The 18585-nt window shown below is 39.5% G+C and overlaps 1 protein-coding gene across 1 annotated transcript in view; it reads left to right on the top strand.

Moving 5' to 3' along the window:
- Positions 1–218: 218 nt before the first annotated feature.
- Positions 219–18585, top strand: part of LOC119739560 (probable phospholipid-transporting ATPase IIB) — a 52425-nt gene continuing 34058 nt past the window's right edge. Inside the window, exons 1-3 of the mRNA XM_038214550.1 lie at positions 219–354; positions 6732–6884; positions 7389–7539. Of these exons, the coding sequence (XP_038070478.1) occupies positions 272–354; positions 6732–6884; positions 7389–7539 (387 nt within the window). The 5' untranslated portion in view covers positions 219–271. The remainder of the gene's footprint in view (positions 355–6731; positions 6885–7388; positions 7540–18585) is intronic.

Raw genomic sequence — 18585 nt, 5'->3', positions numbered from 1 at the left:
TTATGATTATTATGAAATTCATTTTTCATGTCCTTTTTACAAGTTGAAATGCAGCCATTTAGGCCTACTTGATTCTGTATTTATTTCCAATCCCAAAGTGAGAATCGATGACGGAGGGACTGGGAGCCACTCTAGTAATTCTGCAGCACATTAACGTCAACAGAGGGCGGACTTCAGAAGCTCACATCATCATCATCCCATCAGATGACTTGTGATTTTTTTTTTTATAAAAATCCCACAATTCCATTACCGGAAGTAAAGAAAATATATTATGGCTGATCGTTACTCATTGAGAATCGTGACAAATAACCCGCATTCTCGAGCCACAAACAGTAGATATACCGAATTAAACAGGTAGGAAATACTAGTGGTAATCGTGTAGTTTAGGCCCCTTTCTAATTTTTTTAACATGTTAAAGAGAACAAAATGATTTTTATGATAGGCCTAGGCGGCCTATTGTTTTGGGATTTTTTCCTAGTTCCGGATCGCAATAATTTCCTATGTGTTTTCGGCTCAACTTATCCTCGAATTCAAGTGATATTGGTTAAAAATTTACCTTGAGTAATGGAGATACTACAAAAGAATTTTCCAACTTTAAACTCTTTTAATGTTGACTTTGCGACGTCAAAAGTTACTCAGTCCTAGAAACTATGATGCTCCGCGTGAGCATCATACATGTCATAGTTCTTAGACCCTACTCCTAGAACTATGAGTATGAGGCTCCACGTAGTGGAGCGGAGCCTCATAGTTCTAGGAGTACTTAGACCTGTGATAGCCATGCTTCAATCTACTAGTAAAACTCTCTAAAGTGATCCGCGGTTACTACGATGGAGTGACCGTTCTAGCCGAAAATTGCATACAAAAATGAGTTGTACAGAAAATCCAGCAGAATATTTTTTTCGGCAGAATTATGAAGATGAAGGAAAATGAAAAAAGATTAGATGAATATGGCACATTTGGTTTGAAAAACCTTCATTTATTGAAAGATCCCTGAAACAAATCATTGCACTATGGACCAGCAATTATACTTTGGCAGACCTTCAAAGTGGATTTAGCAGAATTGTACATGGTATTACGGTCAGCCTGCTATGTAAGATGGTTAGTCGGGTACCCGCTGGTGGGACTCTAACCGTTTTGCACATGCGGGACTCGGGGTACAAGAGTTGTCATGCCTGTCTTTGATTTTCTGATCATTTTCAAAATGTTCGTTGTGACAAAGTTGTGCCGTACTTTACATAAAATATCTTGGCAATGACAGATCCAACACTCATGTGAATTCACAGGAAACCTAACAAGTAAGTGATTTACGTATGGGCAAAATTATACATGGTTACATGTAGCGGATCAAAAGATAGAATGATTTCGCTAGTACTTACCCGAGGGAGGCGCGTGGCGTTGTATACAACGCCACGTTCATGGGTCTACATAGTTCTAGGAGTAGGCCAGGTCAAAAGTACCGATGCCACTTTTCCTAGTTGTTCCGGATCGGTTTAACATGTTTTATTGTTTAGGCCTAAACAGTTCCGAATCGATCAAAAACTGCTTTGCATGGAAAAAACAAAAGTACACGCAAGAAAAACAATTTTTCAGCCAAAACCACCCCGAATCAAGCACATTTTCTGTATTACTTTAGGCCTATTTAATTTTGCGATAAACAGTTAGGCCTAACAGGTTAATTCAAGAGAATTCCAGAATTTTTTTAAAGAGAATTCGGCCTAGGCCAACTTAAAAAAAAACATGTTTAGCGTCCTGGAAGGAGGAGACTTTGTAAAAAAAAAAAAACACGACCGGGTGGGCTATTTTTCAAGCTTTTTTTATTAAATGGCCGCCACTTGGACTCAGGAAATGACCTACCAGCTTTATATGGGCTAGATGCAACAAAGAAAGAGGCCAAAATGATGTCACTGTTTAAAATTGATCATTTTTTCCGGTTGTCCCCCCCCCAAAAAAAAGGAGGCGGCCTCCAAAAAGGAAGCGGGCAGGGACGCTTAGGCCGAATAAAAAAAAACATGTTCTCGTCCGGGTTTTTGAAAAAAAGGAGGAAGCGGGGCTTTTAAAAAAAAAAATTAAATTTGTTTCAAGATGACCGCCATTTAAAAATTTCCTGCAACCGTTGGTGTTTCCACTGTTCAAAGACACTTTTAAAATGAAAGATAAGTTGGACAAGAGAACTGAACATATTTACAGTGTCATTTAGACTTGTTTTGGTCTACAATTTATTTTCCGATGAATTTGTGGACTTTTTCGGTGTTTTTTTTACTGCATTTTTCAAAAATAAAAAATAATAAAAAAATCCAGGCGGCCTCCAAAAAGGAAGCGGGCGGGGACGAGAAACATGTTTGTTTTTTACTTCGCCTAAACATGTTTTGTTTTTTATTTGGCCTTAACGTAAATGATTCTGAAACTGGTGTCTGCAGCGCAGTGCAAAAACACAATGAAAATGTTGAGATTGAGAAGACATGAATCTGGGACAGAGAAACATTTCCATTTTGTCTGAAAATACTTTGAAAGTGCACTCAAAGAAGTGGCGTTGGGATATTACATTCTTTCCGTCTTGTAGTTTAGGACACCTCTATCTTTTACAAGTTCCGTTCATAAATCAAAACCCTGCTCTCTTTCCACAAAATTGAGGGAAAGAATTCCAGATACGGACCCCACTTATCTGCCACCAAACACATCAAATTTTAGCTGACCTTGTGATTTAATTGAAGACAAATCCACAAGCATGACAAGGCTCCATAGAACTGAAAACATCTCAGAAAAAAAGGTGTTTTTAGAGCTCATTTTAGGTGCACACATCGTTTGGCAGCAGACCTTGTAGGCAGCCATGTTGTTAATGATTGAAGAGTCTGGAAGTCTGCGGTGCGCATGACAATGCACTAGCTAATAACGCTGCAATATCTCATCTTGAATATTTAATTTCTCATGAATATTTAATTTATTAAATATTCATTAGTCTTTATTCAATGGATACTTTAAAGACATCATTTAGACCCTCAACGCCAACAAGCATTCGAGTGGTTAAGGCTGGTGTGTTTAATAATGACAGTTTCTCCCCTCCCAGGTTTCGATTCCCATGGATGTCCGTGAAGTAAGTACATGTAACTGATTAAGAAAGAGGAATGGAGGAGGGAAGAGGGTGAGAGTCAAGGAGGGGAAACTGGAGGAAATAACCATAGAGGATGTAACTTTTTGGTGCTTAAACTTTTATTGAAAAAAGTGACGTCTGTATCCGGAATTCTTTCCAAATTAAGCCAGCTGGTATTCCTACTTCTAGAATTGGAAGGCACACTGTGTGCCTTCTAGCACTACATGTAGGGTAAAAAGGGGAGTATTTGAGCACATAAGGAAAACTGACACTGACTACTAGTGTAAATGAGAGAGTGAGATGCATAGCATCAACCCTAGTCAGACCTAAGGTTTTTGCTTAGTAACGATCGGTTGGATTCTGCCTCCGGTCGAATATGTGGCGCTATCAGTATCAATCTAAATGAGTGGTTTGTGGGGAACTTTCATTCGGAGATTCAGGCCAAAATAGGGCCACTTCATCACATCACTTCATCGCATCTCTTGGTGTTCTGACAGTTTCCATAATTTTTTAACTAAAGATGGTACCAGCATGCGGTTTTCACAGCAGAAATGCTGGGATTGTGCTCTTTTCACATCGTAAAAAAAAAAATGACCAGGGCCGACAAACGACTCATTTAGCTTGATCGCATCACATATACCCCCACTTACTGGTAAACAGATTGTGGCGAAGAATTTGACCAGATAAGAAAAAGCAGCACTGCCTAGTGTAACTGAGAGGGTGAGATCTTGACTGTAATTACTTATAACATGACCGCGCACATACTTTGTTTGCAGCCTTTAATCAACCCTTGTCAGACCGAAGGTTGGTGCGTAATCATGTTAATTGTGAGTGGTCGGATGTTGACATTGAGACTGGCCTTGGACAACATCAGCATCCAAGATTTGACTTCAACAACCCAGTCAAGCTTGGGTTTGAGATGGTGATTTTGATAAAATTACCAAAAATTGCCCCATATATCCCAAAGTACCAAATACACCACCTCCGGATCCAGTACAGATCAAGAATTAAGATGATGGTACTAAGGTACCATTCTTTTCCGAGAGCTCCTGTCATGTCCCTAGACACGTTAAACTCCTGATTCATTTGAATGACAAGGTAGTGACGTCGTGATCATGCCCAGTGCCCGCTGATGTGATCCCAAAGTATAATTGCCTAAAATGATCATGGAGAGAGTCTTTCAAGATCGAGCGCGATTTTGTTACCGTTCGCGTGATATCAATTATGATAATGTATAGACTGGTTCCCATTTGTAGTCTGACTACCTCTGCCGTTAATAGTCTCCTATTTATAAACGAGTTGTGCCTATACTAGTCGCTACGTGTATTTCCATCAGACTGTTGTACTATCCTCTAACACTAAATATTAAGTTGCGAAGCTGAAAAATGTCTGATTTTTCACTTCTTGAAAAATGTACTGATTTCGGAACATAATTAATGTGATCTACAAGTCTTGGCCAATACTACAATCACTTACTTTTAAAAATACAATTTTGTGGTGAATTTGTTCTCTGATTCTGGGCCCTTTTTTTTTTATCAAGCTTCAACTTTTTCTGATGATTGAAGTCCAAAGTTGCATTAGCCTACATGTACATGTACATATAGGTCTGATTCCCATCTCCTGAATACGAAGTCGCAATGATGATGTACCAGACAGCAAGATGCGATGATGATGAGATAATGTATGTGTGTTCACATGTATTCAAGGTATTAATGTATGTATTAATGAATATTCATAAGTACCTAAGACAGTTTACCCATTCCTATTGGTCGAGAGCCCATCACGTGGCCACCGGCCAGTCATAAACGGATGATAAAGGACCGGCTGGCTGGTTGTAAACACTTTTCCAGTGTAACATGAAATTTGGACTCCTACGAAATCCAGTGCCTTTTACCGTTTTATTGGTTGAACGTTCACAAGCCTCACGTAGGCATGCGCAATACTACCATTGAGTTAGTATTTCATAGTCCTAAATTTACAATGCACCGCCACAGCTGCATTCTGCTCGACATTGGACAGCACGCACGAGGCGGGCGCCAATCGCCGTAAAAGGAGTTGTTCACCTTTGCATCATTTATTTTTGGCTGTTTCGGCAAGTTGCCGAAACAGCCTTTGTTTCCGTTAAAGGTGTTTTTTTGCTTCTTTTTCAGCCATTCCCCACAGCATTTGTACACATTTTTATTGTGCATGGCACTTTGGGCACTAAAACCAATCCAATAGCCTTTATACTTGGCATACACTTAGACCAGCACCTGAAGATGTGTGCCATTCATTGACGTCATCATGACGTCATCACGTGTCACGTGACGTCACAATAAAGGTGGATATTTTGAATATGTCTATATCTCCAGAACGACAGGTCCGATTGGGTTGAAAGTTGGTATATACCTAGACCGGGATGTGTTATAGATGAAAATTGAAGTGATGTCATGATGACGTCATCACATGACATACATGTATGACGTCATATTAAAGGTGCATTTTTCTAAGGCCTATATCAACAGAACTATGGGTCCGATTTTGTTTTAACTTGGTACATGTATGTATCTACATTGGGATGTGCAATATCTACATGTATCAGTATATAACATGACTTGAACATACGCATTAACAAAATGTCGAAACAGCCATATGTTTGTCCACAAACATAAGTCTAGTTTATTCCTGTTTTTCTTCTGCTTAGAACATTATTGTCTGTTTATTGAACATATTTTCATTTATTTGTTATCTCTGAGCAGCAGTAAACCATTTGATTGGCCTATCAGATACCTCTTCAGTCAATGACTGATGTGGCTATTGTTCACAGTTGCATACATGTAAAAAAGTTGGCGGAATGCAAGCCATTGGTGCAGGTATGCATTAACTACAGTGTATTAATCCTAACCACCCCATTTCCATCAAAATCCATCCCTCCAGTTTGGTGGATTTTGGAGGACTTTGTCCAGAAGGCCTGGCGTGACTAAATATTAATGGAGCATGATGGACTTGGTTCCTAATGGCCTGAAGCAGTGCTAGGGGTATCCGATTGATTTTGCCTAGCTTCCTGTACTGCTATTGTGCTAAAAGCCATGTGTAGTAAGTCCATGAATGTCAACCAGTACCTCAGTGGTGGATTGCATTATGTCATGTACAGTTTTGTATTAGACGCACAGCGATTGATGGATTTTGATGGAATTGGTCCAGTTCCTAGTAAAAGACACTAGGGAGTTAGGGTTAAAAACATTGCTGACTCTACAAATCATAATGAAAATCTTGTTAGCTGCCTGAATAAATGAGTAAATAAAGTCGTTTAAAGCATTAACATAAAGACAGTCAACAGACATATGTTTACAATTGATTATGGTTCATGTTCAAGCCTGAATATTCGCATTAGCTAGCTATTGCACAGTGTCACATGGTGAGCTTTTTCCACCTGGCATGCTTTGGGAAGTTTGCTATTAGTCAAGTGGAGCTCTCGTTAATACACCAAATTATACTGTACATGTACAAGGACAATGCAAGAATGCTAGCACACGTACATTCGTACACGTACTTGTGTAATTCTGAGACAAACGATTGGATGTGTGAAACTGTCAAAAGCAAGTGTACATTTTGCTTCAGTCTAACCATCTTTGATTCTTCCTTGTTTTGTAATTTGTAACAGCCAAGATCTTGAGGAGGAAGGTCCATTGGATGACGTGCCACTCATCATGTCTGAAGATGGCATGGACAGCGAAAATGAAAGCTTAACAAGGAAGGGAAAAAAGAGAGGAACATTATGTGGCTGCCTCAGCAATATATATGACTCCTGTACAAGGTAAATACAATGTATTGTCATTCACAATCTGGTTTAGTTAACACAGAAAAAAAAAGCTTTGTGGTGTTTCTTCTTTGGAGATTAAAAGTTGAGTTAAAAACATCTTGTTGAGATGAAAACATCTTGTTAATGGCAGATAACTTGCAAGACCAAAACGTTTTAATATGACCGAGTATTTTATTTGAGAGGGACATACATGTAATATCTTTGTGTACCTCCTACGTGTTCCTTCGAAAAAAATTGAATAAGATTGGAGATTGGCTTACTAAGCTTGTTAAAACCCATACAGATTGCAGATACCGGGTACATGTAAACAAATGGTTCACAGAATTTACAGAAGTTCTTCCTTAGATTGGAAGGGAAAAGAGTTGTTTAGGACAACTACAGTATATTTGCGTGCATTCCAGCCTATATAGTAAACTCAAAAGTGAGACAAAAGTTGAGATGACAGACAGTAGTTATAACTTTCATGTATTCATAAAGTATATTTGGATTTCTCAACAGTTGCTGTCAGTCATGTAAAAGGGTGGTCTTCAAGGAGAAGGAACTGAAGCCACGTGATGTGTGGCTTGGTCGACATGGACCTGAAGAAGAGAGTTACCCAGCCAACAAAATACGAAACCAGAAATACAACATCATTACATTTCTGCCACTAGTAAGTTATTTCTTGATGATTCTAAAAATGTAATGACAGTAGAATGCCGCTGTAACAAACACTGCTATACAGAACATGAGGCAATCCTGTACATTCTCTTTGGCTCCCAAATTCTATGTACAAATACACACATTTTTATGCCCCGCGGCAAAGCCGAAGGGGCATACTGTTTCCGCCTTGTCCTTCCGTGGGTGGGTGGGTGGGTGTGTGGGTATACGTGTTCATCTTTTCAAACCGTGGACGAAAAATACCAGAGAACAAAAGAGAACAATATTGTCCATGATTCCCAGCATACGTCCGCGATTGGGGTCGTGTACAAAGCCTATGAGAGTCTTCCTAAAAACAAAAGAGGGACAATAGGATGTCCACGATCGACGGTGAACACACGTTTGGGTGGGTGGGTGGGTGGCTGGGTGTGTCCGGACAAATCTTGTCAGCGCAATAACTTGAGGAATACCTAACATACGAACTTCAAATTTGGTTTGTGGATTGTTCTTGGTAATCCTAAGCAGCCTATTGCATTTGGGGCCGAAAGGTCAAGGGTCAAGGTCACAGTAGCTAAAACAAAAGAAACTTTGTCAGCGCGATAACTTGAGAAATACTTAACATGTGAACTTCAAATATGGTTTGTGGATTGCTCTTGGTAATTCTCAGAAGCCTATTGCATTTGGGTCCGAAAGGTCAAGGGTCAAGGTCACAGTGGCTAAAACAAAAGAAATTTTGTCAGCACGATAACTTGAGAAATACTTCACATGTGAACTTCAAATTTGGTTTGTCAGATTGTTCTCGGTAATCCTATAGAGCCTATTGCATTTGGGGCCGAAAAGTCGAGGGTCAAGGTCACAGTGGCTAAAACAATAGAAATCTCGTATTCATTCTGAGATTAATTCATATAAAACCTACAGAAAAACTAGTGATGTCAATGAACGTTCTATGTGACCCAAGTACATGTACATGTAAGTTGATGTTAAAAGAGTGGCGTTATGTCATGGGAACAGTCACGGTTGCGGGGCATTTGTGTTTGTAAACACACCTGACTTGTTTTCAAATATTTCTGAATTTCCCAAAATGCTTCTCAAATACATTTGGACGTAAAAAACTGCCTCTAAGAATCTTTTGATCAGTAGTGCATGGCAAACTGGTTCCCTCCACAATAAAGATGTTAGCCATTGAAATGATAGGAAAGGACCAGGAACCAGTCTATACCTTCTAGTGTGCTCTATTACATGTATTTCTACATGAGGAGGCAACCTCACAACCTGTTGCCTGCTTCAGGGAAGTCCCCACTTCGCAGGAAATTGCTCATTAAGCCTAATTTGTATGAGCAACTGGTTTTCCATAACACCCTTATTAGTATAAGTGGCGATGTACACATGTGTAGATATACATGTACATGTACACGGTGAACTATCTCATGTATTCCTTCCTTATGAAAGGATTATTGTGAAATACTTTACTCTGATTTAAATGATCCTCAGCTACAGACATTGTGACCAGAAATTAAATGACTGATTAGAACACTGTTTCAGTACAAAGTAGAGCTCATGCGTTTGTTGAGTTACAAATGCAGGGTGATCAGGCAGGCAAATATTTAATTTGACATCGGCCAGTTCATATTTTATGAAGGCATGCAACTTTCAACGGATCCGCAGATTTCCGCGTTTTAAAAAATCCGGTCTTGAAACTTTTTTTGATATTGCCACATTCAAATAAACCGCTTGTTTCATGCCATGGTGCCGTGGAATCTTGTGCTGATATCACTTTCAATAAATTGAAGGAAGAATTTTGCTTGGCTCTGCATTTTGTATACGTATAGTGAAATCTCGATGAGTCAAACGCTGATAAATCAAAACAACTGTTTAGTCAAAAAAAGAATCCATTTCCTTCAGTAGTATAAAAATGATATACAACCCTGCTTAACTCAAAACTTTGCTTAAGTCAAATTTTGAACCTGTTCCCTTGAGGTTTGACTTATCAAGCACAGAAAGCACAGAAAAGTACAGTGAGGACGTACCACAATTTTGGACAAACCAAAGTTTTGATCTCTCTTTTCTGTGTATTTATTTATATATATATTTTTTTGAGGCCTTACCACTCATACTTGCCTAGCTACTGCATGACCGGTTCTCATGGCAGTCCAATGAGAAAGATTTACTGTAGCCCAGTTGTAAACCAGCCCAAATCTTAACACTCAAATCTTAACCAGCCCAAATCTTAACAATTTGTGCACTTTTGCAAAAGTGCACAGTAGAGTACAAACCACGCAGTTCGTGTAACAGCCAGGCGACAGCCGCTGGAAGCAGAAAATGTATGCGAAGAAAACTTGGTGTCTTACATTCTCTCCCATGGGCGAAACGATGATGACCCAAAAGTCATCAGCCTACCCACAACCAATTCCACATTAACCCACATTTGTCAGCATGGATTTGGCGCTATATACGCACATGAATGCCTTGAGATCATGGCTGATGAACAGGGTGAGTCAAAAAAACAACCCACATTTTGGGACCATTGTTTTAGCTAACCCTCCTCTTGCTTAAGAGGTCACCAATGGTCAAAATGTTCTTCCTTACCTCTTGGCCTACTGTGTACAAACCAATGGGGGTCTTGACCAATATTGACCCAAGTTATAACCAGGCTGACAATGCCTGTTTCCATAACAGGGTTCTAATTAGTGAAGTTCTGCACTTTCAAAATCCAGGATGTGAAAGCCCAATTCATAAGCTTTCTTTAAGTACAAGAATCATTCAAATCACTCATGTAATTTTCAAGTTACGGAATTTTAAACACAACAAACATTTTAAAGTTCTGTCCAACTTTCACAAAAAAGGTAAGTGTTCTTTCAGCAAATGAAAAACAAATCACATAGGGATGTGTGTGAATTGTTTTCATTTTGCTGAAAGAACGCACACATTAAACTATATGAGCATTGATAATTACATGAAAAATTGTCAGGACAGTCTCATAGAAGGATTGTTAAATGTAGGCCTATGTTTTATTAAAGACTTTATATCTACATCACGCATGGTTACTTAAAAAATAACTCCACGGTATTGGATTACAAATGTATGTATTAGACATGGAGTGCGTATATTGTGAGTACACTCTTTTATCAAAACACAGCCTGTACAAGTGTACACGTACAAAAATGTATGTACATGTAATTATGCATAATATTCTTTTCTTTTTACTTTACTTTTATGTAATTGAAACGTGAGGTCTTGAGGTCTAATGGTCTGGAACCATCAGGTCTTAGTCTCAGTCTCAAACCTGAAATCTCAGTCTTGGTCTCAGTCTCGGACTTGCTGTTCTCGGACTTCCAGTTCTCAGCTACGACACTGCCTGTATGACACACTACATATTTAAGTAAATTCACACTACATATTTAAGTAAATTCACAGCCAACTTCATGAGTGATAATGTCTAGTGGTACCACTCTTTATTATCCCTCAGGATTCCTTCTTTTTGTTATACTGTCTACACAGGCTTGAATACAATAGTGAATGTCCCGTATGATGACGCACATGGACTCACCGTGTACTCAATAACATCTGTGCTTTTGAAATGGATTAATACATTGATCGGTCGTGTACGTGTATTTTAGAAGTAAGTCGATATCTGTACTCACATCAGCTGTTGCCCCACTGTGCAAACTGATTGTTTTTTTCTTTTGTGCACACACACCAAATGGAAACAACTAAAGAATTGGAAGGTAAATTCACAGATTGTGTCTCTTCCTAGAAAAGGGACACCTTTTATATCCCAAAATTAGTAAAGCAAGGTATTAAGTGTTCTTTATGCAAAATGAAAACAATTGTCATAGGGATGCATGTGAATTGTTTTGTTTTGCTAAAAAACACTTACCTTTTTTTGTGATCCGTGGACACAACTTTAAAATGGTGTTTGTTTTCAAACTTTCGTAACTTCAAAATTACATGAGAGATTTGAATGATTCTTGTACTGAAAGAAAGCTTATTAATTGGGCTTTTCATATCCTAGATTGTGAAAGTGCTACAGGCAGAACTTCATTCAAAAATTGGTTCTGCCATTTGTTTTGTTTTTTTACCGCTCACCCTGTACATGTACATGTACATGTACATTGGGTTTGCTTGTTTGCCATGTGTGCACATTCCTGTCCATGAAAGGAATGATATCAAAGGGGCACTAGGTCCTGAAATCCCCCCAAATATTATGTTTTGGATTGTTTACTATTTACCTATTTCAAACATCTGGTTGAAAGGAAACCAACCTAATGTCTTACCATTCCTGAGAAAAGAAAAGAAAAAAACGCTTGTTTACATCGGACATGACGGAGTACGAATACGTTTTTCATGTCATTCTCAGTGTACGATATACACGTTGTGAGTTTCGAGAACAGGGGTGACCAATCACCAATGCAAAAAAAGTGGTTTCTTCAACGTCCTCAAAAGGCGAACACTTTACAAATGAAATCACAACTAGCATCCAAACAGCTCGAATTTATGGAGTCGCAAAAGTGGACCCCGAAATTCGTTCTCGCACGCATAATACAGGAATAACACAAAAACGCCCAGTTTTGAAAGGATAGTTGTGTGGATGTATATATCCTACTTTTAAATGTTATTTCTGATGAAGCGTGTTGTAGCCAAATTGGGCTGTTCTAGGACCTAGTGTCCCTTTGAGGCTGGTCTTAAATGGTTGATTAAAAAGAAAAAGAGTGAACATGTATTGCCTTCCTTGTGGTAATTACAAGCTTTTGATTCACTTTTAAACCGGAATCCCAGCGTCTAGCCCAATCAATTGAGAATGAAATCACTGTACATAAATTCCATACGTACGTGTCGCCTTGATCCTTGATCCATGCGCTGCATGCTCGATCGTACCTACATGTGGGTTCTGTGTGGTTGTGCACATTGGTTGTGAACTGGTTTCCTTCACCAAAAATATTCTTAGTTTTAAGGCTGAACCGATGAATGGAAACCAGCCATGAACACAATGGCGATATGAACACAATGGCGATGAACACAATGGCGACGTCATCGACTATGCATTTACTGATCAATGCACACGTTTTCGATATTTAGTGACGAAGTATTGAAAAATATACGAAGCAAAGATAAAACGATAAGATAGAAAATAAAAGAAACAAATAAAGGAACAAGATTTTTTTAAAATGACTGGTTTGGAACTTGATTTCTCCTCTCTCCATGAACGTAATTTTCATGTGATTTCATAGGTTTTCATGTTTGAGTTTATGTGCATGCTGTGCTGCGGTGCTAGGCTGATTCTGCCATGGCGCATACTACACAGGGGCAGTTCCAGGAATTTTTGCGGGGGGGGGGAGGGGGGGGGGGGTTCATAAGCAAATCAATGCTTAAATATAGACATTTTTTTCTCCGGACACTTGGCCTCCATAAAATGGAGGGGGGGGGGGGGGGCTCGTACCATACATTGGAATTGAAGTCTACTGAACGTCATTAGAATTTAAACCGTGTCATGTCCGCTGTATATGTAGACTTCAGCAATAAACTACTTACAATGCCCTGCGCTATGCGTAAATTGAATTGTATTTCTTGACAAATTATGTAGCCGTCGTGCAGACGAGAATTTTGCAGCGTCCGATTTACTTGGCTTGAAAAACACACATGCACATATGGAGCAGCTTTAGCCCGTAGCCACTCCCATAGACCAGTGTGTTATTTCCAGCCTCGGCCTTTGCTTAGACGTGCTTGTTGCTCAACTCTGACATTGGTCCCAAAAACTATTCTTCGGTTGCTCAGTCAGTGAAGTACGCATAGTATCACGTGTTCTGGAAACGAGTTGATGAACATGTTCTCTCTTGGAAGTTGGAATTCCAGAAATATTTTTAACTGGCCACTAAATCAGAGTTGCCAAGATCACACAAAAGCTTGGCGTTAGACAGTGCGAGTGGCAAAGGCAGACATTCACAAGGCATCCAGAAATTGGGCACAAAATCGGTCACACTTGTAAATGTACACAATGCACTGCACCTGTACAGTGTTTATTGTTTTCTACAGAGCATAATAACCTTGCTGCCCACTTGTTGTTATAAACCCATGCATTCCAAGTCTCATTGGTCATTTGACATTGAAAGGTTCTCAGTAAAGCAGAAGTTTAAGATGTTTATCCCTTATTCATAGTCATCTATATTCTGAGAATGAAGGAACCAAGATACATGACTAAATAGAACGCCATGGTCCAGTGGTTACGGTGTTTGACTCATGTACGAAGGTACGTGGGTTCGAACCCTGCCAGGAACATGGTGTTTGTGCCCTTGGGCAAGACACTTAACTACAATTGCCTATAAATTAACTACAGTTAACTATAAATACCGTAATTTTCGGAATATAAGCCGCGCGGCGTATAAGCCGCAGCACGCAAAAATCTGCAAATTAAGATTTGAAGTCGGCGTATAAGCCGCACCGACGGCAGCAGTTTCAATTTTGTAAGGCCTCCAAATTCTAGCCAAAATGCTCTGAACCAGTTCCATGTACACTACAGAAGCTATAAAAAGGGCCACAAAAGTTGTATCAAATCATTTACAATCGATACTCTCACAAACAAATGTGGAAATTGATGATGAGAAATAAACACCGGGAATTGCTGCCGGCTGCCCCGTCCGGTCCCCGGCCGTAAAAGTTAATACATCGCCCGGCGCGGCAGCCTGCGCCGCGCCAGCCTATGACAACATTTTCCTGCAGCACGTGAGAGAGTATGCAACCCACCGTGATTTTCCCCCATTGCGTGTTTTGTCTGACTGGAGCGCTACGTACAAATCTTGCTTTGTGGAAACAGATGCTGATTTGTTTTGTCCTAAAAATATACAGGTCCATTTTTATCTCAAAACTTATCAAATTTTTGTGATTACTAACAAGCAGTATTCAAGTTTCGATCGTAACTTTCTTCGAAAATAGTCAAAACGATGCTGCCATTTTCATGGACGAATCCATTAATTTTGTAAGGGGTGATGTACAATGTAGTCCCTGTTTTGAGGTTTACATCGTTTCTTGAATACATTTCAAGTACAAAAATTATATTGTGACGTTGAACAACTGATTATCGAATAAAGAAATGTTTCGGACTCCATAAAAAGTATTATTCGTCTTTTTTCTTTTTTTAAACAGCGGAAATGTTGGTAATTATTGTTTCCAAGATAGTACACCCCTATATTACCTCAAATGGTGTGGTCCGCTGGGGAAAGCATGCTGCATGCAGCAGCACTAGAATCACGTATGGCTTGTTGCAAGCGTTGATCGAAGACAGCTTTCACCGTACTTTTTACCGCTCGGTACCTTTACGGGGCACGTGGTTTTGGTTCGTTAATGACTTTCTTAATTGATAATTCATTTCAGCAACATATCTCTTCTTATACCAGTACATTAAATACACATGTGAATTTCATTTTCATTCTTCAAGGCTCGGCGTATAAGCCGCCCTGTGTATAAGCCGCATTTTCATGGGCAAAATCAACGTATAAGCCGCGGCTTATATTCCGAAAACTACGGTAGGTACCTGTGAGGGTCGAGGACCGATTGAGCACTGATATCGACTGCCGTATGGTCCCATGGCCTGATGAACGGGGTAATAATTGTAAAGCGCTTTGAAATTGTTGATACGATGGAAAGCGCTATACCGGTACATGTATATATGCACAATTATTAAATCTTTTCTTAAGTATTTATTTCAACTACATCAGCACGTGAGGTCATGGGTTCGAGTCCCATCGGAGTGATTTCTTTTTTGTTCACTTTCACTCCGGGGAGGGGGGGGGGGGGACTGAGTATACATGTACAGTGTTTATTCATCCGTGAAGTGCAAAACCTAATATTGAAATTACATCAACCTGATGCAAATTCCATCTTGTGAATGCATCCTGTTTCCACAGTAAGTACTGCCCCATGAGCAGTTGTTTCAATCAGTCAGTTATTCATACATTTTACAGTAGTGTTTACTATTCAGTATCCATTCTAGAAACAATTCAAATTGCTGCGAAATAAAGTCGTGGTTAACACAGTCCTCAACTAAAGAAGTTTGTGTTTTGACAATCTACATGTATTGCCCAACACTGCCAACTTCCCATTTGTACTACTCATACATAGTGCATACAAAAATAAGGTTGTCTGAAAATAATTGGTTGCGAAAGTGATAAACTTAAATAAAAACACTGTAAAAGTGGTTCTATCATAATGGATAACCCATAAGCTTTCCTAAAGTTGATACCTTGTTTGCATCTCTGCAGTCACGGATGACCAAACACTGTTGATTTCAAAGCAAAGCAGGTGTGGTTCGGGGGAGGGGGCGCTAGGGGGCTTTAGCCGCCCCCCCCCCCCCCAAAAGAAGGTGACGTCACATGTGAATGGTCTCCCCCTTTGGCTGCTGCCCAGGTGCCCACGCATTTGGTAACCTTCTTGCTTTGGGGGGGGGGGGGGGTTGGGGGGGGGGCCTACATTGTAAATCACCCCTCCCATGTGGTCTGTGACTGGTTTCATGCAGCTTTGGGGACACAGATATTTAAAGTCTGTAACAAAACCGTTTCGCAATTTTGTTACTTAGTGAACATCCACAATACACAACACAGAGGGAAATGGACTTTATTGCACAGCTTCATGAAATGGACTTCACAAGCTCCTGCATTGAAAACAGACAATTCTGAAATGAAATATCATTATCAGTGGTCCTTTGCCTGGGACTGGTGACCTTACTGGGAAATAAATGTACAGGTACCAGTAAAAGCAGATATTTACGAATGTGTATAGGTGCATGCATTCGCAAATTTTATATCAAAGTAAAGTCATGTATGTATGTCATATAAGATTTTAGGTTTGAATGGCAAAGGTTAGTCTATGGAAGATCCCTTTGCACAGCATGGGTCTATGTGCAAGCAGTTTCGGCGATTAATTATGCAGCACAAGGCTGCGTCCTGACCTTGAAATTCTGACCATTCAGCGGCATTTTTTATCGGGTCATCCATAACCCGTTGAGTCCACATTTCTGATTGAAATGACATCGCAGTCTCTGAAGACCATGCACCCGATTGGCTGGCGCGTGGGGTCACATAAAATGTACAGGTGCTACCATACATCAGATGTTCAACCGTGGTTCTGCCCACATGAATGTCTGATCCTCACACTACATGTAGGTGGGCGTAGCAATACGATAAAGACTTATGGTAGGCCCATGTGACAAATCTCTTTTATGAGTTTGTCAGGTTCTGAAAAGAACCTGGGGAGGGGAGAACTCGACGTTTTGGACAGTATGCTCTGCCTGTCGTCAGGAGACTGGGAATCCAACATACCGGTAATCTCCCTTCACTGTTAGATTCCCTTCAGTCTCCTGACAATGGGCATACCATACCGTCTGAAACGTTGAGTTTCCCCTGGTTCTTTTCAGAAACTCACAAACTCATAAAAAACTAGCATCGTACTAGTAAGTTTTTTTTTTGGGGGGGGGGGGAGAGCCTGGCAAACAAAACATGACTGTCTAAAGGCTTGTCCTCAAGTCTAGGCAGTCACATGTGTTGAATAGCTGAGCATGCTGATTGCGGTTCAGGTATTGTGGGTGTACCATGAGATTGTGGGTGGGAATATGAGATTTGCCTCTTCCTTCCACTGTCATCAACCGTGTAATTGCCATTTGATGAGACCACCCATTGGAACCAGTACTGCTCCAACCAACACTCTAGATTTGGAAGAGTCTGTACTATGTTGTCATCACCTTTGTGATTGATTTTCTGGAGAAATTCAATGGCCCATATACCTTCAACTCCTAGAGGACAATCTCCCACGTTGATTTAACCACTTTTTGTACATGTAAGTACATGTACATACATAACTGCTGAAGTCTTGGCCGTTCAGGAAAATCAGATTCCTGGAAACTGTGGTTTAATTGTGTTTGATGTTTGTGGCAGGGAATTGCTCTGATGTTTGTGTCTTTTCACACCTAAAACCACAGATGTATTGCCTTAATTCTGAAGAAGTGACACAATGTACATTGTACGCACACTATTCCCTATGGTTTAGTACCGATTGGTCATTGAACTTGAAACAAGTCAAATTCCGATTACAAACTTATCATTCAACACATGTAAGCCTAAAGTGTGTGGGAGGCATGTACTTTTCAGAGGAGTACTATGTATCATTTGTTTTTTTTGTTTTTCATTTAAAAATAAGTCAAAGGAGCAATAAATCAGATTTTTATATTCATTCAATTTACATATTGGCAATTCCACAGGTTGATGGACATTGCTTAAAAAAATAAAGTTTGATTTTGTAAACCCACTTTCTTATTTTTATAAATTAACAAAGAAAGCCCAATTTTTGGCCAATTTATTTGTGAGAAATCTTCTTGTAAAGTGAAGAATATTTTTTTGACGACAAAGAAGTCTAAAAATTTGGTGAAGTTTAAACCTTGATTGCTACTAATGCCATTAGAGATATTTCAGTCATAACCTTATTTCTAGCTTGTATGATACTGATAGTGTTAAAGGGAATGTACATCATTGGTTTTTGCTGTAATTTTTAGAAATGAGCTATTTGAGGGGTTACTGTGATAGATCAAATATTGTTACACTGATATGTTTGAAGTTTTGTGTTCGAAAATGCTGGAAAAACCAAGAAAAACACAAATGCTGGAGTTGTCTGGTTCCCTGACTCCACTAAAGATAAACTGGATCAATTTATAGATGCCGGAAATTTGTAAAGTAAGGGAACCAGTCTAGCTGGCCTGCACCCGCTCATGAACATGTAACCAATAGCAAACAAAATTTGGACTGAAAAAAATGGTGAAGTTAGAGCAGTAGTTGTAAAATAGTTAGGTTTTTCCAACGGTGGTCGGCCGACCACCGTTGGAAATGTATACAAAAATGCCATTTTCTTGAAGATGACTTAACACCAGGTGCCATAATTTTACAGGATGTTTTAGACTGTCATTAACCAACATCCTAGTAAAGGTATTTCATAAAAACTTTTTGATGTTTGCAAATGTTGTATAATCCCTTTAATCTCAAATTTGGTGATCCAAAATGTAAATTTAAGTCAGGGCTTTTAG

The sequence above is a fragment of the Patiria miniata genome, unplaced genomic scaffold (assembly GCF_015706575.1).
Source record: "Patiria miniata isolate m_02_andy unplaced genomic scaffold, ASM1570657v1 HiC_scaffold_30, whole genome shotgun sequence".
In the NCBI taxonomy this organism is placed as follows: Eukaryota; Metazoa; Echinodermata; class Asteroidea; order Valvatida; family Asterinidae; genus Patiria; species Patiria miniata.
This window is presented reverse-complemented; position numbering and strand designations above follow the sequence as displayed.